Source organism: Acinonyx jubatus, chromosome E1, assembly GCF_027475565.1.
Source record: "Acinonyx jubatus isolate Ajub_Pintada_27869175 chromosome E1, VMU_Ajub_asm_v1.0, whole genome shotgun sequence".
Lineage (NCBI taxonomy): Eukaryota > Metazoa > Chordata > Mammalia > Carnivora > Felidae > Acinonyx > Acinonyx jubatus.
Genome location: NC_069397.1, coordinates 36,669,497 through 36,693,118, shown reverse-complemented (window position 1 = coordinate 36,693,118; position 23,622 = coordinate 36,669,497). Strand labels below are relative to the sequence as shown.

General features: G+C 56.2%; 1 protein-coding gene and 2 long non-coding RNA genes across 4 annotated transcripts; 2 read left to right on the top strand and 1 right to left on the bottom strand.

The window, feature by feature from the left end:
- The first annotated feature begins 7,062 nt into the window (after window positions 1–7,062).
- LOC128313436 (uncharacterized) lies at window positions 7,063–11,489 on the top strand. Of its 2 annotated transcripts, none has more exons than XR_008294160.1 (3): window positions 7,063–7,145; window positions 8,805–8,895; window positions 9,410–11,489. It is a non-coding gene; the product is annotated as an uncharacterized LOC128313436 (long non-coding RNA). The 2 variants fall into 2 exon arrangements; XR_008294161.1 differs by having other exon boundaries at window positions 8,805–9,594; window positions 9,735–11,489.
- Window positions 11,490–11,577: 88 nt separating this feature from the next.
- On the top strand, window positions 11,578–22,834 carry TBX21 (T-box transcription factor 21). The gene is made up of 6 exons (XM_027033947.2): window positions 11,578–12,259; window positions 19,558–19,712; window positions 20,063–20,184; window positions 20,729–20,887; window positions 21,025–21,086; window positions 21,333–22,834. Exons 1-6 carry the CDS (start codon window positions 11,769–11,771, stop codon window positions 21,949–21,951), a joined length of 1,608 nt encoding a protein of 535 aa, XP_026889748.1. The 5' UTR covers window positions 11,578–11,768; the 3' UTR covers window positions 21,952–22,834.
- Window positions 16,056–21,862, bottom strand: LOC113592613 (uncharacterized). The gene is made up of 2 exons (XR_008294159.1): window positions 21,112–21,862; window positions 16,056–20,520 (listed from the first exon to the last, which is right to left on the bottom strand). It is a non-coding gene; the product is annotated as an uncharacterized LOC113592613 (long non-coding RNA).
- Window positions 22,835–23,622: the final 788 nt, after the last annotated feature.

The window sequence follows — 23,622 nt, the reverse complement described above, 5'->3', positions numbered from 1 at the left end:
GAGGGGGAGGAAGACAGAAACTGAAGCAGGCTCCAGTCTCTGAGCTGTCAGCACAGAGGCTTGAACTCACAGCCGTGAGATCATGACCAGAGCCAAAGTCTGATGCTTAACCGACTGAGCCACCCAGGCGCTCCTGCTTTTGGATATTAAAACTCTTGGCCCCCTTTCCTCCCTCCTCCTTTCTGTGCATCCACAAGGGAGGAAGTGGCATCCCTTCATCTCAATGTTATGCAAAGTGGGGTTAAAGCATCCTTTAGAAAGTTTTGCTATTTTTATTGATCTGTAACATCCCAAAGGAAGAAGTGCACTTGCCATGCAAATACAAGACAAGTATCCAGGCCCCTCCCCCCAACCCCATGCCACCCTCAGCCTCACCTATGGAGGAAGGGTGAGACGGAGTATCCCAGCTGCCTGGTCCTCCGGATTCCGGATTCCGGATTCCGGTTCCGGGCTTAGAAAAGGAGCCAAATAACCGGAGGCAGGCGGGTGGGTCCTACCCCGGCTCTTTTTTCTTTTTTTGGTGACTTTCTCATTAAGACTTGATTTCTTCTTCTTGAGATGAAAGGCTTGGATCCTTTCAGTGCTGACCCTTTGCACTTCTGTGATGCCAGTGAAGAAAGAGAAAGGGCAACTGTACCTGTACCCTTGACCCTTCTGCCCTCACCCCATCACCTGGGTCCTCGTAGCCCCCAGTGCCCAGCCCCGTCCCCGTCCTGGCCCTCACTCTCTTTCTGACTGGCCATTGTCTCAGTCTCTCTCTGTCTCCTGCTTTCACTCTGCCTCCCCATCTCTCTCTTTCTGTTTCGGTGCCTGCATTCCCCTCGCCTGCCCTAGGCTGGGGGTGGGCACACGTGAGTTCTAGATTGCTGACTCAGGCCATTCTAACCACACTCTCCCCAGGATTCGCTTTCCCCAAACTCCCCTGTCCTCACCTAGGGTCTGGGAACCGGGTCATCACGACCCCGGTTCTTGTCCCTTTGAGCCTTTATGCAGGTGGGAAGGTGGAGGGTCTGCACAACCTGTCTGGGAACCGACCCCCTCCCCCTACTGGCTGAGGGCTGGGGGTCCCCTGGTGAGCGGAAGACAAGTCAGTTTTCTGAAATGGGAAGTGCCTACCTCCTCCTCACTGATTCCTGAATCCCCTAACCTCTGGGGGGGGGGGGTCCAAGGTGGGGGGGGGCTTCTTCTCACTTTAGGAGGGGGAGGGGATTTGTTTCCTGACCTAGGCTACCGACGTGTGATTCTGGGAGGGATGCAGAGTGCATGTGGACAGGAAACATAGGAAGGAGATGCACGGAAAAAAATGTGTGTCACGCATAGACACGCCAGAAGCATGACATGTGTCCTCCTCCACCCCATCCTCACCCTTGGAGGTTAGCGGGGAGCCAACCCCCAGAAACAGCCATAGACGTGTGTTGAGTGTGTGAACACACACACACACACACACACACACACACACACGCACGCGCGCACGCTCTGTGCTCTGGAGCACACATCCTGAGCTAGAGGAGCGGGACCGGGGAGCTGGGCTGAGTGGGGGAGGGGCAGGGCAGGGAGGGCAGGCTAGCTCCACCCCCCACCCCATGCCCCATGCCCACCGTCCGCCTCCCCGCCTCCCCATCTCCCCATAGCTGGCAAGGTCTCTGCCCCCTTGACTTTTCCCAGCTTCGAGGAAATACCTCCCTTTAGGGGAAAGCGAGATCGTGAGGGGAAGCAGGGGAAGCACTGACTCGGGCAGAGGCATGAGCCTGATTTTCCAGTCTGGGGCGGGGCGGAGGGATATGGCACTGGGGACGCCCGGGCGGTGGGTCCTGACTCAGAGCCAGAACCACAGAGCTCCTCTGCTATATTGTCGTCGGGGAACAAGAAGCCACCAGGTTTATAAGAAACTGCGATTCATCTCTGTCCCCTTCCACCCCTCTGCAAGGGACCAAGGTTAGACTCGAAGAAGAGTGTAGGCAAGGAAGAGACTCTGCCTCAGATTCTCTTTTGGGAAATCTTCCCTGGGCTTGTTAAAGAAGGATGGTGGCAGGCTCAGGGCGCTTTAGCTCTTGAGAAGAGCTGGGGCCAGAGGATGGGACCCTCGATTTCCCCAAATAAGTTGTCAGAGAAAGCCCGCTCCTCACTCTCAGCCTAGAACAGGAGTTCTTTTTTTTTTTTTATGTTTTAATTTTATAGAGAGAGGAACAGAGTGCAAGCAGGGGAGGGGCAGAGAGACAGGGAGACACAGAGTCCAAAGTAGGCTCCAGGCTCTGAGCTGTCAGCACAGAGCCGGAGGAGGGGCTCGAACCCAGGAACCCTGAGATCATGACCTGAGCCAAGGTCAGAGGCTCAACCGACTGAGCCACCCAGGCTCCCCAGCACAGGAGCTCTTAAGTCACACTCACTGTCTTCAGAGCTACTGCCGAGGCTGTGGCAGAGCTCTCTAGAACCATAGACAGTCGGGGTGACATAGGAGGAGTGGGGAAGCTGGTAGCTCCAGCTGGCTCTGCTGCCCCCTCTCAGCCACTGGCTCACAGGTCCCAAGGTGAGAGCAGGAGGGAGAGCGAGTGCGGGTTCTGTTAGCAGAAGGGCAGAGCCGAAGGTGTGACGAACTTCGGAGCCGGCAGAGAGCGGGAGACAGCACTGCCTGGCAGGGAGCGTGCGCAGTGGCGTCCTCCCGTCATTTCTAAGAGCTGCCCAGGTCCCCTCCCAACTCAGACAGAAACACCTAACAGCTTGGATGTCTGGCAGTGGGCCCGGTTGCCAGGGGCAGGGAGTTCAGAGAAGTGAAGCATGCCCCTGCTTCCCAATCCTGCACCTGGAAACCAGGACTCCTGGATTCTTCCTGTCTGGACCCGTTTTCTGTTTTCCTCCACTGCTGCCAGGCCCAACCTGGCCTTGGCTGGGCATCTGAGCCAGTCCCTGCCCCTTTCAGGTCCCAAGTCTTGCTTCCCACCCCTTCTGAACATAAGTGGGATGGGATTTGCTGAGGAATGGGGTTCATTTCTGCAGGATCATCGGACAAAAAAGGACACAAGGACTGACTTCCCAAAGTACAGGGGAGCACCCACCAGGTGACTGGGGAAGCCTTAGGGTCTCGCCCTTCTCCAGAGAAAGGGAAAGGACTCTGAGCCACAAGTGGGCTGGGTAGGATACCTTGGGAGAACAGAAGGATAAGGAATCAAAACAACGGAGAGCCTGGGGGAAATTAAGCATCGGTTTTCCTCATCTGTAAAATGGGCAGAACAACGGTGTCCTCTTTGCAGAGGCGGTCGGGTCACTAGCTGTGTGACCTTGACAAGGTACTTAATTTCTCTCTACTTCAGTTTCCTTCTCTGCAGAACAAGGACAATGATCCCTGCCCAGCTGACCTCATAGCATTGTGACGGCTAAAGAAATCAAAGGCATGAATTGCTTGGGATGTTCCCTTGTCTCATCCTCCCCACCCCAAGCAGCAGTGTGGAGAGTGACATAATCAGGAAGGACTCAGGTTTTTCCACTTTCCAAACTCACTGGAAGTCCAGGGATGGGACAAGGTATAAGCTGGACTGAGCACAATGTCTTGGGTAGCGGGAGCCTGGGAACCCTGGTACACAGCTCATTCCTGGGGCCCTGAGCCTTGGGTGGTAGCCTTAGGTCAGTGTGTGTGTGTGTGTGTGTGTGTGTGTGTGTGTGTGTGTGAGAGAGAGAGAGAGAGAGAGAGACAGACAGACAGAGAGAGAGGGAGAGGTGAAAACAGTGGACCCAGTATCTCGATTCACAGCCTCTTGTCCAGTTACTAAGGACTTGCCTGACCATAGCCATCCCTCCCCAACCACAGAACACGTCAGGCTCCGGTCCAGTGATTGGAAAGAAATGGAAGCAGGCATGGGAGGGGGGCAGTGATGGGCGGCCACACCAGCTTCGTGCCCCCTGTGGCTGGAGATGCGGGTCCAGGGGCTGTCTCAGGGCCCCGCACAGAGTGCCAGCTGCCCATGGCCCTAGTGGAAGAAGGTTGGCAGGACGCCTTGTGACACTTTCTGGGTAACTGAGGGGGGTGGGCAGCAGACGACAGGCTCCCGGGGAAATCTCAGACTTGCGTGTCACAGCGGATCTTTGTCTGGGGTGGTAAGTGGGGTTAAACTCAAGGTCAGACCCAGCCAAATCCATTTTCATGCCAACATGGCCTCGGGTGTCCTCCGTTGCCGTGGGAGGGACCCAGGTGTCCACTGAGCTGAGGATGCCACTGCTGATGCCTGATTTGTCCCTCCGCTCGGACACCGGTTCCTGGCCGGCTCCCGCCTGTGCCCGGGGTTTCCTAGGAACAGAGCAGGGCACGGGGAGCCACCATTCCACTCCCACAGTGCAGGGCTACGTCTCCATAGGTTGGAGGGATCTCAGAAAAGGAAATGGGACTGAGCTGCAATCCGAGGGGCTGTGGGAAGACAACTGAAAGAACTTCCCAACCGTAAGCAGATGGAGTGGGAGGTGGCTCTAAGCTGCTTCCATGGAATGAACACACTTCAGTGGTGTTTCCGAGTTCTGTCTGATACAGGCAGTCACCGATCTTCCATCTATTAAGTGCTTGGAGATCATCAACCTGTCCGGGGCTCCCGGGTCCCCTACCTCACTCCTCCTTGCCCTTTCTTTGTCTTGTGCCTTTCCTGGGACACTGTGACGCTTCATGGCAGGAGTTGGGAAAGAGGAAAAGGACGGAAAGAGGGAAACGGAAGCTCTGAGAACAGGCTGGAGGGCCAAGTGGACCCCAAGCAGGATGCAGGGGTAGGTGAATTTGTTCAGCCGGGCAAGAGATGTGGGATAAGTCAGCAGGCTGCCTTTGTAGCAGGAGGGCTTGAGGCCAGAAGGTAAGAACAGCTTCCCGAGGGGGCCACAGTCTCGGTTTCTAGAATAGAATGTGTATATATGTCGCGGGAGGGGTGGGGTGGACAGAGGCTGCATCTTCCTGCCTTCGAGGAAGAAGATGGTGCAACAGGAAGGCCAGGAAGGCCAGAAGGCAGACTGCGGGTAGGGTCCCAAAGTGTCCCCATGAAACAGCGCTGAGGGAGACAGAGGGCCAGCTGCTGGGCCCGAAGCCTTCTTGTCCTCACTCCTAGCTCACCCGCCCCTGCAAATGTTCCCCAGCTCCCCCACCCCATTTTGGCCCAAAGCCCCCCGGGGGAAGCTACATGGCGTTCTCACCGCGGACCCAGTGCCGGCTGCAGCTTCTTCCCTCTGACCTATTTTTTAATCATCTGATGGGATTTCACCCCACCCCCCCCCCAACCCAAAGCCCTGGCCCCCTGGGCCCGTCAGCTCCACGGCGTGTCAAAACTGCCCCTGTCACTTTGCGTTGGTTTCTCAGTCCAGCCGGCCCCTCCCCCAGGGCTTGAGAGCGATGGCTAATTACCCAGCTGCTGAGCCCCTACCCCCCTGCCCCTCCAGTCCCAGCCCCAACACAGGGGCCCAGGACCGCTGGGAGGAGAATCTGGGCCTCCTCACCCTCCTGCTGCGCAACAGGAAGTCCTTCCGTCTGTCTAACCTCCATTCTTCCCTCTGACCTGCCCCTAGCCCAATCACAGACACAGAGGGTGCTGGTAACGGATGGGACTTTGGGATACCCCTTGAGGGACCGAAAGGGCCGAGCAGTTTCCTGTGCCGGGTTTAGGGAAATCTTCTCTGTGCTCCCCACCCCACCCCTGCTCCCGCCCCACAGAGACGGTCACTGGGGACTAGTGGTGGAGCCCGGATCAGAACCCAGAGCTCCCCATCTGTCTTTCCATTTGCCTCTGGGTCCTCTCCATTGATGCCTGTTTCAGTTTCTGTGCAACTCTGCCCCTACCCCTGACCAGGTGTGTCCCCTGCCACGTCCCTCGCCGTGGCCTGGCAGAGCTGCATCTGGTGTTTCAGGGCTATCCAGCTTGCTTTTGGCACCATTTAAGAATGGGACTTGTCCCCTCATCTCTGACCCCCATTTCCACCCACGTCCCCTTTTCCCTTCCTCTTTCGTCCATCCCTGGTCCAGCCCATCAGCCTGCCCCAGCTCGTCTCCACCCTACAATGTTAAGCAGAGGGACAAGCCAAAGGACTCAGGCCGGAGACGACAGGCCCAGAGCAGACTCACAGATGGAGGCCTGGTCCCAGACAGACAGACAGACGTGTAGCAGGTGCACTGAGATCGAGATAGATCTCAAGACCCTGATAGATGTAGAGAAACAGAGACAGACAGACTCAGAGGCCCAAAGAGAGCAGATGAGGTAGACGTGGAGCCTGCACTCAGGACAAACACACAGAGGTTTGACCGATCCTGGAGACAGAGGTGGATGTAAGGAAGACCCACCGCAACACAGGCAGAGACACAGGGACCCCGAGGGGCCCAGAATCAGGCAAACATACCAGAGCAACAGAGACCAGAAGCCCTAAAGACAAAGAGAGTCGTGGGACAAACAAGGATGCCTAGGGCTCACAGGAAGCCAGTCTTAAGAGGGCCTTGGAGAGAGCCTGGCCCAGCAGGGAGTCTGCTGTCCTATGGTCAGAGGCCCTGGGGGTGGCCTTATATGAGAGGCACCTCACCCGGCAGAGCCCATGACCAGGAGCTGTCCCAAAGAGCCCAGGATGACAAGAGGGGAGCCTGGCTGTGAAGGGGTTAACTTGATTAGATCCCACTCACCCTTCTTTTTCTTCCCTCTCCTCCCTGTGGCGGTGCCCCCCCCCCCCCAAGCTCCCTTTACCCTTAGCCCAGGGTATTCCCCTCCCCTCCTGGTAACTGGACCCTGCTTCCTGCCTGAGATTAAGGGCCTGTCTGCTGAGATTCCCCCAGGAAGGGGGGGGTGACACAGCCTCTCCCCCGGGGCCTCCCTGAAGCTTGGGCTTGCCCATCCATAACCTGGCCTGCCCCCCCCACCCCCCGCCCGCCCGCCGTGATTACAGAGTTGCTCAAGTACCCAACATCTTAGCGTCCCTTCAGAAAGACACAGGAGCCCAGGCCTTGGAACACAGTGGGGGCGGGGGTGCTGTATGGAGGCACAGCAGTGGGGGGGTGGGGTGTGTGGGGTGTGGGTATTGTGTGAAGAGCTGGGGCGGGGGTGAGAATAGTTAGCGACCAAAAGAGATGGTCCCTGATAGGTGCCCATAGAGGGTGAAGGACTGAAATGGAGAAAGACCCAGGCATGGCCTGGAGCCAAAGGGTAAGGGCTGTCCAGCCTTGAGGGGGTGTGGGGCAGGGAAGGGTGAGCCGGCCTGGGGGTAAGAACCCAGAGCCTTTGACCTTGAGATGAGCCCACACTGACCCCTGGGTGCTGGGTGCTGGGGACACAGAACTCCTGCAGCTGTCATGGGGGGAGGGGTTCTACAGGTGCTCCCCTTCTGCCCTCCCTGGCTGTTAATCCGATGGTTCCGGCTGTGCTCTCTGAAGGACTGGCAATCTGGGCCGAAGGGGGAGGGCATTCAGGGTGGGTGAGGGGTGAGCAGAGGCAGATACCCAAGGAGCCCAGAGAGGCTGGACGTGGGACAAGAGAAGAGGTGAGGCTGTGGGGACTGTCACAGGGTTTGTCCCGCATGGCCCTGTGTGCTGTGTGTGGGCACACACATGGGTCATGTATGTGCACAGAGGCTGCTGGGCTGCAAGGGGCAAGTGGGATGAGGGGGGCTCGAGAACTCTGGCCCTGGGATCACGTTGCTAGGAGCTCTTCAGGGGCAGTGGCTGAGCCTAACTGATCTCTGGGACCCCAGGATCCCTGGGGTCTGGCCCATCTCAGAGACATGAGTCTCCAGGGAATGGTGACTGGGCATTTCAGGAGGGGAAACCTGTCATCTCTGAGCTGGAGTCTTACGGAGAGGTTCTCATTAGGCCCAGGCAGGGCCCTTAGTGGAAGGCTGGAGGCTGGATTTGAGGACCCTTTGTGAGGGACCCACGGATGCCACAGGGGGGAGAGGACAGCTTGGAAGAGAGGAAGAGAGGTGACTTCATGGTCCCTGCCCCTCTCCATCTCTAAATGCCTTTCAGAACAGCCCAGGCCTGGCACTGGCTCTCTTTCCTTTCTTGCCTCATCCCCAACAGGCTGTCCCCTTCTCTGTCACCTAGCCACCTTCTCACGGTCTCTCAGGCTGGGCCTGGGAGGGTGGAAGGGAGACATCCTGGGTCCTGATGCCTCTGAGTCTCCACGAACAGCCACCCTCTCCCAGCTTCCCCCAGCTGGCCACCCAGCCCTCCCTGCCCTGTGCCCCGTGCAGTGTGACCACATCCAGGAGCCTTCTGGATCCTGGGGGAGCTCAGCGATCCACACATTTTAAGGAGACAGCCCTGGGTGGCTGTTAGATTCTGGGGTGAGGGACGAATTATCCGGTCCTGAAGCTTCAGTCAGAACACCTTCTCCACGTCTGTGGCAGCCATAACTCAGTCCTTGAACCCTCTTCCATCCACTGCAGCCAGGCGCACACGTCCAGCAAGGTCAAGGCACGCTGGAGGTCTTTCTTTGGCCCTGGGCTTGGGGGTGCAAGAGTGGGGTAGGACGGGAGCTGAGAGTGGGATGCACAGACTTTCTGGAGCCCAGTGTCACTCGTAGTCCTTCTTGAACGCACGGATTCTGGGGACCGGCCACAGGTCTGGGAATCAGAATCTCTGGAGGCAGGTCCCGGGAACCCACACTGTAGCAGCCTTCTGGCACAGTTCCCGACCCACAGGTGTGGCGAGTCTTGAAACGACCTGACAAGGAACCTTGAATACATGCAGGGCACAACAGGGTGAAGAAAACTAGTGTCCAAGCTGGTGGTTAGGGGCAATTTTCTTTTCTGTTTTCCAGTGCGATTGCACGGACTTTTCATTTGTTGTTCTTGTTCTGTCTCAGAATGGGAAGGCGGACACTCTTGTGGGAAGGACACTGGATCAGGAGTCAAGACACCAGGGCTGCAGCCCTGGCTTGGCCGCCAACGGGATGTGTGAGTTTGGCGGGCCATTCAGTTTCCCACAGTCACCACCCAGCTTGTCTCCTAACATGGGATCTTTGTTGGAGACCATGACTCTCAAATCCTGGACAGACCCTGTGTGTCTTTGCTCTGCCTCCCCCCCCCCCACCCCCCAGGGCCAGCCTTCTGGATGCTCAGCAGGTGCATGGGATGGGGGAGGAACTGGGAGGGGCAGTGATGGGGAAGTGAGGGGATCCCAGGGGACCTGGTGTCCTGAACCCCCTTTCCCACGCCTCCAGCCTCAGGGCCTGGGAAGAGGGTGAGGTGGCAACAGGAGGAGGAGGTGTCACTGCCAGGGTTCTCACCCAAGCTGGCAGAGGGGCGGGACTGGCGGTGGTGACGCCAGGGCCACTCGGCCCCCGCTTTTCACAAGCACTTTCTTTTTTGGAAGAAATTGGAGTGAGGGGGTGAGGAATCTGGGGTTGATGACCCCCTAACAGCCCATCGAGTTACAGAGAGACTGCCTCCAATCACCTTCTTCCTCCAGGGACTGTCCCCAGGTCCACCTGACTCTGAGATTCATAATCCCTTCTGCCCTGGAAACCGGGGCGGGAGCTCAGGTCATCCTGTTCAGAGGCAGGGGGATGGATCTCTTGACCTGTGGATTGGCGTGGAAGAGAGGAGGGAGAGAGAGAAGGAGGAACAAAACTCCATTTGGCCTTCCACAGTCAGGTACTTAGCAAAAACGTCCCCCAAAAGAGATGTCAGCATTCAAGTCTCCTGGGGAAATTAGTCATTCAGGGAAGTGTTACTGAAATGTGTCGTGTTTCTCAAAAAGTAGCCAGGGGTCCCAAGGTCACCATCTCTTTCAGGCAATGCTGCCTCACTCGGAACAGCAGGCAGAAACTTCCCGCCTCCCTGAAGCATGGGGAAATGGTGGGTAAAGGGGTGGGAGGGGCCAGTCCCCAGTTCTGGTGCTGTCTTGTATCGGGTCTCCATTTTCAGGGGATGTGCTGATTCTCCCTCCCTCCACCCTCCCTGGGTCATGCCCGCCTCCTGGGGTCCGCAGCTTCTCCTTCACCTGCCAACCTGCCTCTCGGTTCAGCTCTAGTTGGGAGCAGAGAGTCCCCATGGAGCCCTAAGGGTGGAGCCCTGTTGGGCTGGGACAGCGATACAGAGATGGGGCCAGCCCCCAGGGGACAAGTGAGGAGGGCTGGGAGGGTGCGGGGAGAGGAGAGGTTAACCTTTAACATGATGAAAATATGAAAGTATTTTTCAAAACCCTCTTTAAAATGTAAATCTTTATCTATATATTGACATGCAAAAAATTCCATGACACCTTATTGAGTGAAAAAAAAAACACATTACAAAGCAGCACGTGTGGTGTTTATATAAAATGTGTGTGTGTGTGTGTGTGTGTGTGTGTGTGTGTGTTCGCGCATAAGACAGAAAGGCTGTGTGCAGGGAGTGACGTCTGGAAAGGTGCTCACCAAAATGCGAATCCTGTTTGCCTCTGCGGGATGGAGTTTGGGGTGGTTTATTGTAACAGTCCCATTTTTACTGCTTACATTTTCTAGGAGTGTGCTTTATCCGTATGTGCAAGAAAACTCCCAATGATGCTGTTTTCAACTGGGGGGAAAGGATTGTTTTCATCCTAAGACGACTCTGTTAGTCAACAGAAAAACAAACTAGAGAAAGAAAAGCCCTAGTAGTGGTCCTATCTCACAGGCAGTCCTGCGGAACAAGTTGTGGGGTGGGGGGCGTCCTGCCCCGTCAGCGGGCTCTGAACCTGTTCCCAGCAGCCTTCCGAGCAGAGGGAAGAATAGACTGGAAAGTGCTGCACAGGTCCACCCTCTAGGGTAAGGCTCACAGCCCCTCTGAAAAGGAAATCAGCTTATTTCCCCCATTCTACGGTTGGGAGGCTGCCTTTCAGGCAAGGGAAGTGACTTGCCCAGGTCACACATACCTGAGTGACAGGCAGAGCCAGGGACGAGACTCTGAGCACGGGCAGCCCAGGGCTGCTTCCAGTGCCCTGGCCGCCCCCGCCGGCCCTGCAAACCTGAAGCTGCAGCAGCGGGTGCAATCCCTTTCAAGGAGCTCTTCCCGCTGCCCCCAGCTTCCAGCTCCGCCTTGGGGCTGTTGGAACGAGATGCATGGGACACAGCCCAGCTGGGTCTCTGCCCCCCCCCCCCCCCCGAGGAAGAGCGCAAACACTTCAGGCACAGCCACCTAGCACAGAGCCTGGGCACACAGTGGGCATCAGTGATCTGCTGAATGTTCGCGGTCTAAGCATTTCGGACTGGGTGCAGACCCCGCTGCTGCGCCGAGCGGCGAGTGCGGCCGCAAGGCCCTGTGAGTCTCATCTGGGCCATCACCGAAGGCTTCCTGTAGGAGGGGACCTTTGAACTGAGCCTGGAAGGATGGGTGGAATTTCCACGAGGCTCCAGAGGAGAGAAACAGGCTGGCGTTTCGGGTGGACGGGTGGACTTTTCCAGAAGGCAGTCTTTAAGCGCGAACTTGGCGGCGCGCGGGGACCCGCCACGCCGTGAGGGCCTCTGGTCCTCGGCGGCTGCTTCGAATTTGCCGAGTATTAGCCACGAGGGGGCGGGGTGAGGCGGGGCGGGGCCGAGGTGGGGGGGTGGGGGGGAGCCCAGAGAGCTTCATAAAGCCACAGCAAAGGCGCCGCGACGCTAGTGACAGCGGCCCGCTGGAGAGGGAGCCCGGGAGCAGCTGCGCGCCCGCCAAACGCGGGCGCAGGACCCAGGCGTCCGAGCCCGGGCTCCGGTGGGGCCCCCCCCGCCCCCGCCCCCGGGGCCCCGCCCCTACTCTCAAGACCCCCCACGCCTGCCCCCGCGCGGAGAGGGGCCGGTCCCCGACGGCTGCGGGAAGGTGCCAGCCCGCCCCGGATGGGCATCGTGGAGCCGGGCTGCGGAGACATGCTGACGGGCACCGAGCCGATGCCGGCGAGCGACGAGGGCCGGGCGCCCGGCGCCGACCCGCAGAACCGCTACTTCTACCCGGAGCCCGGCGCGCAGGACACGGCCGACCGTCGCGGGGGCGCCAGCCTGGGGGCACCGTACCCCGGGGGCGCCCTGGTGCCCGCTCCGCCGGGCCGCTTCCTCGGAGCCTACGCCTACCCGCCCCGGCCCCAGGCCGCCGGCTTCCCCGGGGTGGGCGAGCCCTTCCCGCCGACGGCGAGCGCCGAGGGCTACCAGCCTGGGGACGGCTATGGGGCCCCGGACCCGCGCTCGGTTCTCTACCCGGGGCCGCGCGAGGACTACGCGCTGCCGGCGGGGCTGGAGGTGTCCGGGAAGCTGAGAGTCGCGCTCAACAACCACCTGTTGTGGTCCAAGTTTAATCAGCACCAGACGGAGATGATCATCACCAAGCAGGGACGGTGAGTGAGACGCGCGCCCGGAACAAGTGTTCTGTTTTGTTTTGTTTTATCCTTCTCTTGTCGGAGCCCTTCACAGTTTGGCTTAGACTTTGGGGGTAGCAGGGAGGGAGTTGTAGTGGGGACAGGAAGGGTCTGAGTGTTGTTTTCTCCTAGGACATAGAACTCAGAAGGGAGATGGAGAGTGGGTGCAATGAGAAGTTGTCATGGATTAGGGGGGAGGGAACCTTTGGTTTCACCCAGAATTGGGGTGCGCCCTTGGATCACTCTCTGCCTCAGTGGGGGTCACGGTGGGCAGAGGGGGACATGTGTGTTGGGTTTGACAGGGCAGGACCCCTCTTAGCGCCTATGTGTGGGGAAATGGAAGAGAGGGCAGGGTCTTCCTGTACCCAACCCCTCCTATCCCCCCCTGCTCCCTACCCACTCCCAGCCCTTTTGCCAGTGTTGTGCACAGGTCAGTTTTGGGAGGTGGGTAAGACTGGGATTTGGTGACACGGGGAAGCAGTCGCCAAGTTTCCCTTCCGGTAGTACTTTGAGATCATATGTCTGGTGTGAGTGTGTTTGGGGGGGGGATGTGGTAAAGTGTGTGGGGGGCACAGATCCCTTCCAGGCGCAGGCCCTGACGGAAAGCACACATACCCATGGGCCTGAGCAGGTGACGCTGAGCCCCCAGGTCCCAGTTGGCCACCAGTCCCACTCTGCTCCCCGTGAGGTCTGTCCCCTGAAAGTCTGCCTCATCCCTGTCCAGATACTTTCCAGTCTACCATCCAGCCTGGGGAACCCCTGGCTCCACGGCTTAGTGTCCTATGAGCCCAGAGCATGCGGGGTAGGGTTTGGGGCTGAGGGTGCTGCTTCCGGAGAGAGCCTCCTGCGTGAGGAAAGAAAGAGAAACTTGCTGTTAGTGCGTTATTTGTTTAGTAAGCAACACCGAGTGGGCCCGGCCTGTGTCTGGCATGTGAGAGTATGCACCCACCCTTCCCAGTGGGGGCCTGTGTGGGCAGGGGACCAAGGAGGACCTCTGTGTGGAGGGGCTGTGTCATCAGTGTGCCCGGGAGGTGTTGAAGGGCAGATACCCGGTGTGGGGGCTGGGGAGGGAGAAGGGAGAGGCCACCACGCTGGGCCAGGGTTGTGAGGTTGGCATTCAATGTAGACATTGCTGGGATAGTCTTCCCTCCCAGTGATTTCTGTGGGGTGGCCTGGGATTGAGGGACCTGTCCACCAATCACAAACAGCTTCAAGTTGCTGAGTTGTTTCTCTTTCTCTGGGATGAACCCAGGGAAGTTGGCATTGTCTTTTATTATGGCATTGGCCTTCATCCCCTAAACCTTCTGATGGTTCCTCTCTGTGCCCCCCCCCCCAACCCCGGCCCGCTGGGAGTGCTCCCAGGCACAGCCCAGGCTTCTAGTCCCATCAAGTTTGAATTGGAGGGGACCCAGAAGATCCTGTCCAGTCCCCTCCCTGCACAGACAGGGAAGCGGGCTCAGAGACACTAAGAGACTCTTCTGAGGTTGCACAGCATAGCCGTCACTGGCAGAACTGGCACCAGAATCCAGACGGTACCCGCCTGGCTTTCTTTCTCCAGCCCCTCACGGCCAGGAGTAGAAACAGCAGCCTATACTGTCCAAAGGCATTGATGCATTCAGAGTGCTTTCACTTCCATTATTTTACAGTATGCTACGTAGGTCAAGCCGTCTCCCCATTTATAGATAGGGGTGCTGAAGCCTAGGGACCGAGTGGCTCGCACTCTGTCACCCAGCAGACCTGAACTCAGGCCTCCGCTCTCCTCAGATGGTCAGGAAGCCCTTCCCACCCTGGGGGAAGGCCCTGGCCTCCCTACAATTGGCCCTTCCAGCCTTGAGGGGTGGGTTGGATGGAGCATTGGCCAGAACTTCAGGGACCCAATGGGCGCCGGACTGGTGGCGGGCTGCCCGCAGTCTGGCGAGGGAGGTGTCTCACAGGGATGTGTCTCTGCGGGTCCCCACCGCTACCCTGTGGCCTCCTTCTTTCCTTCGTGTTCTTGCTGAATAATTCTCTCTTGATGAGTTTTGTTGTCTCCCTTTGAGATCCATACACCTACTTTCTTTTATTACGAAAAGTTCCAATATATACAAAAGCAAAGAGAAAAACCTTACAGGCCTCCACCTACCCATCACCAGCCTTGGCAGTAGTCACCCCTGGTCCAATCTTGTTTCTTCTTTATTCTCACTCACCTCACTTCCGCCTCCCACTCCCCAGTCTGCAGCTTTATCGGTGATGATGTTAAGGATTTAGTAAGTAAATCCTAGACACTATGAAAGAGTTTTCATCCTTCAGATTTCTCGATGCGCGTCTAAAAATGGCTTTTGAAAAGTAAACACGGGGCGCCCGGGTGGCTCAGTCGGCTGAGTGTCAGACTTCGGCTCGGGTCATGATCTCACCGTTTGTGAGTTCAAGCCCTGCATCGGGCTCTGTGCTGACAGCTCAGAGACTGGAGCCTGTTTCGGATTCTGTGTCTCTCTCTTTCTCTGTCCCTCCCCCACTCATGCTCTGTGTGTCTCTCTCTTTCAAAAATAAATAAACGTTAAAAAAAATAAAAAATAAAATAAAAGCGAGCACGATACTATTAGCAAACCTGAGAAGAAATTGATAAATAGCATCAAGTTTCCCAGATCATTTTGTAATTGTGTGTGACTGTGTCACAATCCTCACGCTTTCGATCCATCCTGAGGGACAGCTTCGGACACTCTGAGGTCCCTGTTAGAAGGGGACCTCACCATGTCCTTTGATGCCTCCCTTGGAGCAGGCCTCAGGGGTCCCATGGTGGGGTGGAAGGGACAGAGAACATACCATCCCCAGTTCAGTCCCACTGGCCCCAACTCAGCCCTGTACCTGAACTTGGGCTCCAGCGATCTGGGAAGTCGGCGGCCATTTCCTTGTGCTACTGACTTCTGAAAAGTAAGCCTTGGGCTCAGAGAACGGCACCCTTCCTAACCTGCTTTGGAGAGCTGGCCTGTCCCCCCGTGGGTTCCAGTGACCTGCCAGTCACCACCGCATCACCCACGGCCTTCTTCCTTTTTGAAAAATCCTTCCAGCCCAGGCCCACCCACAGCCCCACAGCCTTTTGCCTTGGGCTGACTCACTCCCTCCCAGATCCTTCCTCTCCCACCCACCCTAGACCCATCCCTCACTATGGACAAGCGACAGTCACTCTCTCCTCCATGGGCAGTAGCAGCAAGGTGGGGAGCGGCAGTGGGGGTGGGGATGGCAGTTCCCAGCGCCAGAGACTGACCCAGGCCTCTCGGGTGGGACTGGGAGGGGAAAGTGAGATAACATGTTGGACCGACCAAGTGGAGATGTTGGAGTTGGAGTTTGTGTGTTTGTGAAGTTTCGGGGTGCCTACACCGGACTTGCGCTGTATTTCTGTGTGGCAGCGCGTGTGTGTGCTGTGAATGTGTTGGTGTGCAGAGAATAGTTGATGGTAGACATTCTCAGTAGAGGAAGAGAGAGGCGGGTGTCTGTGTGTGTGGGTGTGTGGGTGTGCATTCATTGCTGGCAATCCCCACTTTTCTGGGTGTGATTAGTTGATTATTATAATTAAGATAACTTTGGGTAGTTCTGTTGTTAAGGAGCTCAATTCGCATTTGTGTATGTATGTGTGAATTTAGGGGTTGATAAAACAATTTCAGTGCTAACCGATCCTGGATCACTGGCCTCCTAGCCATGGTGGTTTTCCCTTCTCCACGTTCCTGACTCGGAGAACTTCTTAGATCTTTAAAACAACTAAAAAAAATTTTTTTTAATGTTTTATTTATTTTTGAGAGAGAGAGAGAGAGAGAGAGAGAGAGAGAGAGAGCGTGAGCAGGGGAGGGGCAGAGCGAGAGGGAGACCCAGAATCCGAAGCAGGCTCCAGGCTCTGAGCTGTCGGCATAGAGCCAGACGCGGGGTTCGAACTCACGAACCGTGAGATCATGACCTGAGCTGAAACCAAGAGTCCAATGCTTAACCAACTGAGCCACTCAGGTGCCCCTAAGACAATTTTTTTTTTTTCTAAGCCTCTTTAATTTGGACTCACTGGCTTAATTTCTCTTGGGGCAGGTGAAAACAGCTTTGTTTTCCATCGGCTGTTTGCTAGTGACTATCTAATTTCCATGAAGCTGGATCTGAGGTTGATGGGGGGGGGGGTAGGGGAGATCCTTTGATGCCTGAGCACATTTTGCATTTCGATAGGTACAAGGTAGTGCTGGGATATCCTCCTAAAAGGTGATACTAATCTACACCCGCACCAGTAGTGTGTGAGAGGACCCCTTTCCCCACAGACTCAGCAGCGTTGGATATCAGTTGTGAACCACTTTGCCAACATGACTGACGAAAAATCACCTCCTTTTAATCTGTACGTAATGACGGTGAATTGGAACATATCAGAGGCGTTCAGGATGGGGTGGAGGGTGTGGTGACCCTGCGAATCGTTTCAAGATGGGATAGTCCTGAGCCCTAGCTCAGGAATTTAGAGTCTCAGGCCCTGTCCTCTGAGGGCACGATGGTAAGTGGTCTTTTTGGTTTTTTATTTTTTTTTAACGTTTACTTTATTTTTGAGAGAGAGACAGAGCGCGAGCGGGGCAGGGGCAGAGAGAGAGGGAGACACAGAATGCGAAGCAGGCCCCAGGCTCTGAGTTGTCAGCACAGAGCCTGACGTGGGGCTCGAACCCACGAACCGTGAGATCTTGACCTGAGCCGAAGTCGGACGCTTAACCGACTGAGACCCCCCCCAGGCGCCCCGTAAGTGGTCTTTTGGAAGGGCTTCCTTTGGCATCAGACCGTGTTCCTTCCCAGCAAAGTGTCATGTAAATCAGGGGCTATTTTGGGATTCCAGCTGGTGGTGATTCTAGACTTTTAGGGTGAAATGAGACCTCCCTTCTCTTCTCCCTTTCCCCCATTCTCTTCCTGCTTCTCCTGCATTTCCCTCTACCAGAGCTAAGCAGGGTAGAGAGATGGCCCCCAGGGCATGTATGCTGCAGTCAGGAGCCCCCCACACTGTTCTCCCACCAAGGATCCGTCAACACGGCTCTCCAGTCCTTGGCTGCTTCAAGTATAAACTTGGAAGTAACATTGTACATTTCAGGGGCTCCTGGGTGGCCCAGTGGATTAAGCATCCAACTTTGGCTCAGGTCGTGATCTCACGGTTTGTGAGTTTGAGCCCTGCATCGGGCTCTTGGCTGTCTGTGTCGGGCTCGCTTCGGATCCCCTGGGTCCCTCCCTCTCTCTCTGCCCTTCCCCTGCTCACGCTCTCCCTCTCTCAAAAATAACTAATAAAAAAACAGAAATTTTTAAAATTACCTTTCAAAGGATGCTAAGTAGAGACACAATGAATACGTTCCTTCTCTCCCTTTATTCCTACAAGTTTGAAGGGGAGCTGGTTATGATACAAAAAATGTGTGCGACCCGACTGCGTCATAGAAGGAGTCGGTGGTAGAGACGAGTTGAAAATATCACCCCAACCTTAATTGTTCAAGGCCTCATCCGTCACCTTTGATTTCTCAAGTCAGCTGGCCTGCTGAGCCCCTGGGCTCCAGAACTCTGGACGCTTGCTTGGGGTCCTTCAGCCTGAGGGCCTGAGGGCCTGAGGGCTTTGATAGCTCGGGGCCTGGGAGAGGGTGGGGTGGAGGAGAGACCGGATGAGCTGAGTTTCGCATCTTTCAAACTTCTTAACAGCTCTCAGAGGAAAAATGAACAGGAGTTACTGTCCCCACTTACAGGTGAAGAAACTGAGGTTTGGTTTGGGAATTAACTTATCTAAGGTCATAGGGCCAGTAAGCCTCTTTTTTTTTTTTTTTTTTCCTCAGCATAGGAGAGCCCGGAGAAGACAGGAATGTCGGGAGACCTTCCCAAGGTTCTTAAGGGTGTCGTTCTGGGAATGCCTAAGGACTAGGATGCCCCCCGAAAGTGTTCCTAGGTCTCTGGCACTCTCCCTCCCCCAGGTCTCCTGACTCAGGGACTGGTGTCTTTCTTCCCACCCTGCATGACTTCTTGTAGGAGGAGGGGAGAGGGGTGTGGGAATGAAACGTAATTCTGATGAGGGTGAGATTCTGCCATCCTGCAAAATCTGCTCTTCCTGCTTGGGTTGGAAAAGAAAAGCCAAGCCATCAGGATCGGTGATGGTGGAAGTGGCAAGATGGGTGTGGTGTGAAAGTGCTTCCTTCTCCGGCTCTCTTGCTCTGGCGCAATAGAGGATAATACAGCATCCCAACCTCGACTCCCTCCACTTTTCCTGGGAGCCAGGCCTTTGAGAGTGGGGACTGTGCTCAACAGAGTCCTCTTCCAGGTGGCTGGGAAGTTCCACCTAGGATTTTAGCTACTTCTCTGAAGGCTGAGGCCTGGGGCAGGCCATCCACAGACATCTGGCCCCGGGAGGGGGCTGGGGGCAGGGGGAGCCTGGGTGCCACAGGGCTGGGAGCATCATGGCACCGCGAGGACCACAGTGGAGAGGATGGGGCGGGGACTGACGGGATGAGGGCTTGGGAGACTGAGGCATGAGGGCCTATGGGGAAGTGCCTCTGGGGGGCTGGCTTGTGGCTTTGCTCCCGGCTAGGAAGCAAACTAAGATTCGAGACCGTGTCCATCAACTGACCCTCTGAAAGAAGAACAGCGAAAAAGCCCTGATTCATACTGTTTGCTGATTTCCATGGTGTAACTGTCCCTACGGTGGCTGATTTCAAGCTACGCCTGTGGTATCCCTGGATGCAGAGTTGGGAAGAGACGTGCCGTAGCACGGTTATCTAGTATTTTCCGCCAAGTGGGAACAAGAGATGTAAGTAACCTCAAGATGGGGCGCCTGGGTGGTTCAGTCAGCTAAGCGTCTGGCTTCAGCTCAGGTCATGATCTCACGGCTGGTGAGTTCGAGCCCCATGTCGGGCTCTGCGCAGACCGCTCGGAACCCGGGAGTGTGCGTTGGGATTCTGTGTCGCCGGCTCTCTCTGCCCCTCCCCCGCCGGCTCTCTGTCTCTCAAAAATAAATAAACATTAAAAAATTGAAAACAGAAAAAAAGTAACCTCAGGAGCAGAGATAACAGGAACATGTAGTAAACGAACTGAGAAGCGATGAGTTTTGCGTATTTATCACCTCGGCTGATAATGTATTTAATTGTAAGTTGATATAATTTCAGTTTTAGTTATGGCATTGTTTAGCGACTGGCTGGCATTTCCGCTTGGCTCTCTTGAGGGGTGGAAGCTGACTCCAGCACATGGCTGAAAGCCTTGGCACAGGGGTGGCTGTCTGCGACGTTGGGGGGCTGATGGATGTTGGTGGGTCTTTCTGTTCTCCCTAGGCGGATGTTCCCGTTCTTGTCATTTACTGTGGCGGGGCTGGAGCCCACCAGCCATTACCGGATGTTCGTGGACGTGGTCTTGGTGGACCAGCACCACTGGCGGTATCAGAGCGGCAAGTGGGTGCAGTGTGGCAAGGCTGAGGGCAACATGCCAGGTAGGAAGCCCCCTGGAGAACCCTGGATGCTCTTTTTCGCCGAGACTGAGCGCCCCCTGGTGGACCCAGGAGGAACCCGCGAGCCACTGCCCGCTACACCTAAGCCTTAACTCCCCATCCCACCCTTGTCCCCTCCCACTTCTCACCCCGTTCTGTTTGTCCTCTCTTCTCTCTTCTGCCTTAGCCTGTCTTCTGCTCAGTCCTCTGTGCCCACCTCCCCTTGCCCTCACCCATCTAGTCCTGCCCCTGCAGCCTTTTTGACATCCCCCTCCGAACAGGCAAAGAAGCCCCATCTCACCAGGGCTCTGGTCCCCCGGGGGCTGCATGCCAAAGAGGTTAACTGTCCACAGGAAACCGCCTGTACGTCCACCCAGATTCCCCCAATACTGGAGCCCATTGGATGCGCCAGGAAGTTTCGTTCGGGAAACTAAAGCTCACGAACAACAAAGGGGCCTCTAACAATGTGACCCAGGTGGGATTCCTCGCCACCCCACACCCCTCCTGGCTGATTCTGTTCTGTGAAAGTCCCTTTTCTTCCTCTCTGACTCTGGTTCTTTTCCATGCACCGTGCGGGGAAGATGAGGTGGGAGGAAGCTGAGTCTCAGGGGCAGACACGGGGTTGCATTCAGGATGACATGGGCCAAGGTGGCCCTGGGGGTTTCTTCATCAAACCCGAGGCCGCCATCACTTGTGTGCCATGCTGGACATAGGGTTGGTGCCCGCGGCCTCAGGAAATGGACGCGGAGTCTAAGTTGAACAGAGCCTTGAGAAGCCTTGCTTGTGCTAATACCTTGGTCACAACGGACATCTGTGGGTAGGAAACAGGGCAAGAGGGCAGAAGTGGTGCCCTGGAGAGGCTGGGCACCAGAGTTAGAAGGCCTGGGGGAAGCTATGTGGTAGCAGGGCAGGGGAATGGACGCTATGACCTCAGGGTCCCTTCTAGCCTGGCCACAGGACCAGCCGTGGGTGGGGGTAGAGGACCCGTAGACCCCCACAAGCATCTGGCTCTCTCTCAGATGATCGTGCTCCAGTCTCTCCATAAGTACCAGCCTCGGCTACACATCGTCGAGGTGAACGATGGGGAGCCGGAGGCGGCCTGCAACGCCTCCAACACGCATGTCTTCACCTTCCAAGAGACCCAGTTCATTGCCGTGACCGCCTACCAGAATGCAGAGGTGAGGGCTGCTGGGCGGGGCTGAGCCTCGAGGGACAGGAGGGGAGAGGGAGGCCCACAGGCTTCCCTGGTGGGGAATTCCGAAGTTCTCTGGCACCAGACTCAGGACTCAGGTGCCTCTATTTCCCCTCTCTCCAGATCACTCAGCTGAAAATTGATAATAACCCTTTTGCCAAAGGATTCCGGGAGAACTTTGAGTCGTAAGTGCCACTGGGTTCAGCTCACCTTTGCAGAGGGCCTCCTCTTGGTTCCTCCTGGGACTCGGCTCCAGACTGGTGCTGAGCACGTCTCCTTCCCTGGGGGTGGGCAGGGGTGGGGTGGATGCTGGAGGGCCGGCAGGGCAAGAGGGTCCAGGGAGGGACGTGCAGTAGGCAGGCTTACAGGTCAGTGGTTCTGTTTGTGACCGCTTTTCTTGCCTCCTTTTTTTTTTTTTTTTTTTTTTTTAGCATGTATGCATCTGTTGACAGCAGCGTCCCCTCCCCGCCTGGACCCAACTGTCAGTTGCTTGGGGGAGACCACTACTCTCCTCTCCTACCCAACCAGTATCCCGTTCCCAGTCGCTTCTACTCCGACCTTCCCGGGCAAGCCAAGGATGTGGTTTCCCAGCCTTACTGGCTGGGGCCCCCCCGGGACCACAGCTATGAGGCCGAGTTTCGAGCGGTCAGCATGAAGCCTGCATTCCTGCCCTCCGCCCCTGGACCCACCGTGTCCTACTACCGAGGCCAAGAGGTCCTGACGCCTGGAGCTGGCTGGCCTGTGGCCCCCCAGTACCCTCCCAAGATGGGCCCAGGCAGCTGGTTCCGCCCCATGCGGACTCTGCCCGTGGAACCCGGTCCCGGAGCTTCAGAGGGACGGGGCCCGGAGGACCAGGGCTCCCCCTCCGTGTGGACTGAGATCACCCCGCTGCGGCCGGAGTCCAGTGACTCAGGACTGGGCGAAGGAGACTCTAAGAGGAGGCGTGTGTCCCCCTATCCTTCCAGCGGCGATAGCTCCTCCCCTGCTGGGGCCCCTTCTCCTTTTGATAAGGAAACCGAAGGCCAGTTTTACAGCTATTTCCCCAACTGAGGGGATGACATGGGGAAAGGCACAGAAACAGTGTTATCAGGTTGGAGGACACCCAACTAATGCAGACGACAGACTCAGGACTGAGAGGCCCCAGCTCCCTCTGTCTCGTCTCCTTTTGTAGTTGGTTGAGGAAGAGGGGGTTCTGGGGTTCACTTGCTGCTTCCGGCCCACGATGAAACCTGAGAGGAGTGTCCCCTGCCCCTTCCTCGGCCCTAACTACAATCATTTCCCTGGTGCTGCTTCTGGCTGTGGGTTCCCAGCTGGAGAACAGAGAACGGAGAACAAGAGGGTCTTGGCCACAAAGGAGCTTTCCGCTCTTCTCTGGGACTGGGTAGGGGTCCGGTGGGGCTGGCTGGGAACTGGAGACCGTCTTCCTTTATAGAACTCACTTGGCGCAGTTTCGTTTGCGCCGATGACTTTGGGCGGCTGGCCCGGACCCCCCCTGCGCAGAGACAGTGGGGTCCCAAGGAAGGGCGGGGAAGGGGGGGTTGGTGCACACCTCAAGAAGCGAAGTCTTTGGGGGTGGTGATTATGGGGGCACGCACGCTTTTTTCTTTTTCCTTTTTGGAATGGGGAGGCTATTTATTGTACAGAGAGTGGTGTCTGGATATATTTCTTTTGTCTTCATCACTTTCTTCAAATAAACATGAAACTGGAGAATGTGTCCTGCTTCAGGGCCCTGGAGGGGGACGTGGCTGGGGACTCACCCCGCTGGGATTTGCAGGTGCACCAAAGCTCTCCAACAGCAGCTGCAGTTCCCAAGGACCTGTGCCTTCTTCTAGAAACCCAGAGTGGCTTCACTCAGGGGATCAACAGAGCAAGACCACATGTCCTGAAGGTTGATGGTTGATTCCACCTCGTAAGGCACCTTGGGACAGAGAACGGTTCCTCTGCCTGACCTGCGGAGGAGGGGTGGGAGGGCGAGACCCCAGGACAGGGCTGGGTGGGGGCTGGGGGCGCTGTGGGGAGAAGCCTTGATTTCTCTTTGCATTTTTTTAAAGATTAAAAAAATTTTTTAAATGTTTATTTATTTTTGATAGAGTGCGAGCGAGGAAGAGGCAGAGAGAGAGAGAGGGAGACATAGAATCGGAAGCAGGCTCCAGGCTCTGAGCTGTCAGCACAGAGTCCGACTCGAGGCTCGAACTCACGAACGATGAGATCATGACCTGAGCCGATGTCAGAGGCTTAACCAACTGAGCCACCCAGGCGTCCCCTAAAAAAAAATTTTTTTAAATGTTTATTTATTTTTGAGAGAGACAGGTTAGGCATAAAACCCCGAAGCAGGCTCCAGGCTCCCAGCTGTCAGCACAGAGCCCGATGTGGGGCTCGAACTCACAAACTGCGAGATCATGACCTGAGCTTAACCTGAACACTCAACCAACTGAGCCACCCAGGGGCACCTCTGCAGTTTTAGCAGCTTTGGTTCTCCATCGTCCTCTTAAGGTTATTCAAAGGTTAAAGGAGTAAATATAAATTGAACCACACGAAATTGCTGTTTTTGTAGGTCAAGAACAGCTAAATATGGCAATTTCATACGATCTGAACTAGCACATGTAAAGGGTTTAGAACAGTATCTGATAAACAGCACTCAATCTGTAAATTATTGTTATAATTCTCTAGCTCTGTTTCTCTTTCCCTCTCTCTTTATACACATACTGAATTGTATTTGTA

What these genes read in the sequence shown, in the direction of transcription:
- TBX21 (XM_027033947.2), top strand. Translation starts at nt 11,769, where the DNA reads ATGGGCATCGTGGAGCCGGGCTGCGGAGACATGCTGACGGGCACCGAG. An exon ending in CCTCTAACAATGTGACCCAG is followed by an intron (nt 20,185 to 20,728) that starts GTGGGATTCCTC and finishes GCTCTCTCTCAG; the next exon opens with ATGATCGTGCTCCAGTCTCT. An exon ending in CCGCCTACCAGAATGCAGAG is followed by an intron (nt 20,888 to 21,024) that starts GTGAGGGCTGCT and finishes CCCTCTCTCCAG; the next exon opens with ATCACTCAGCTGAAAATTGA.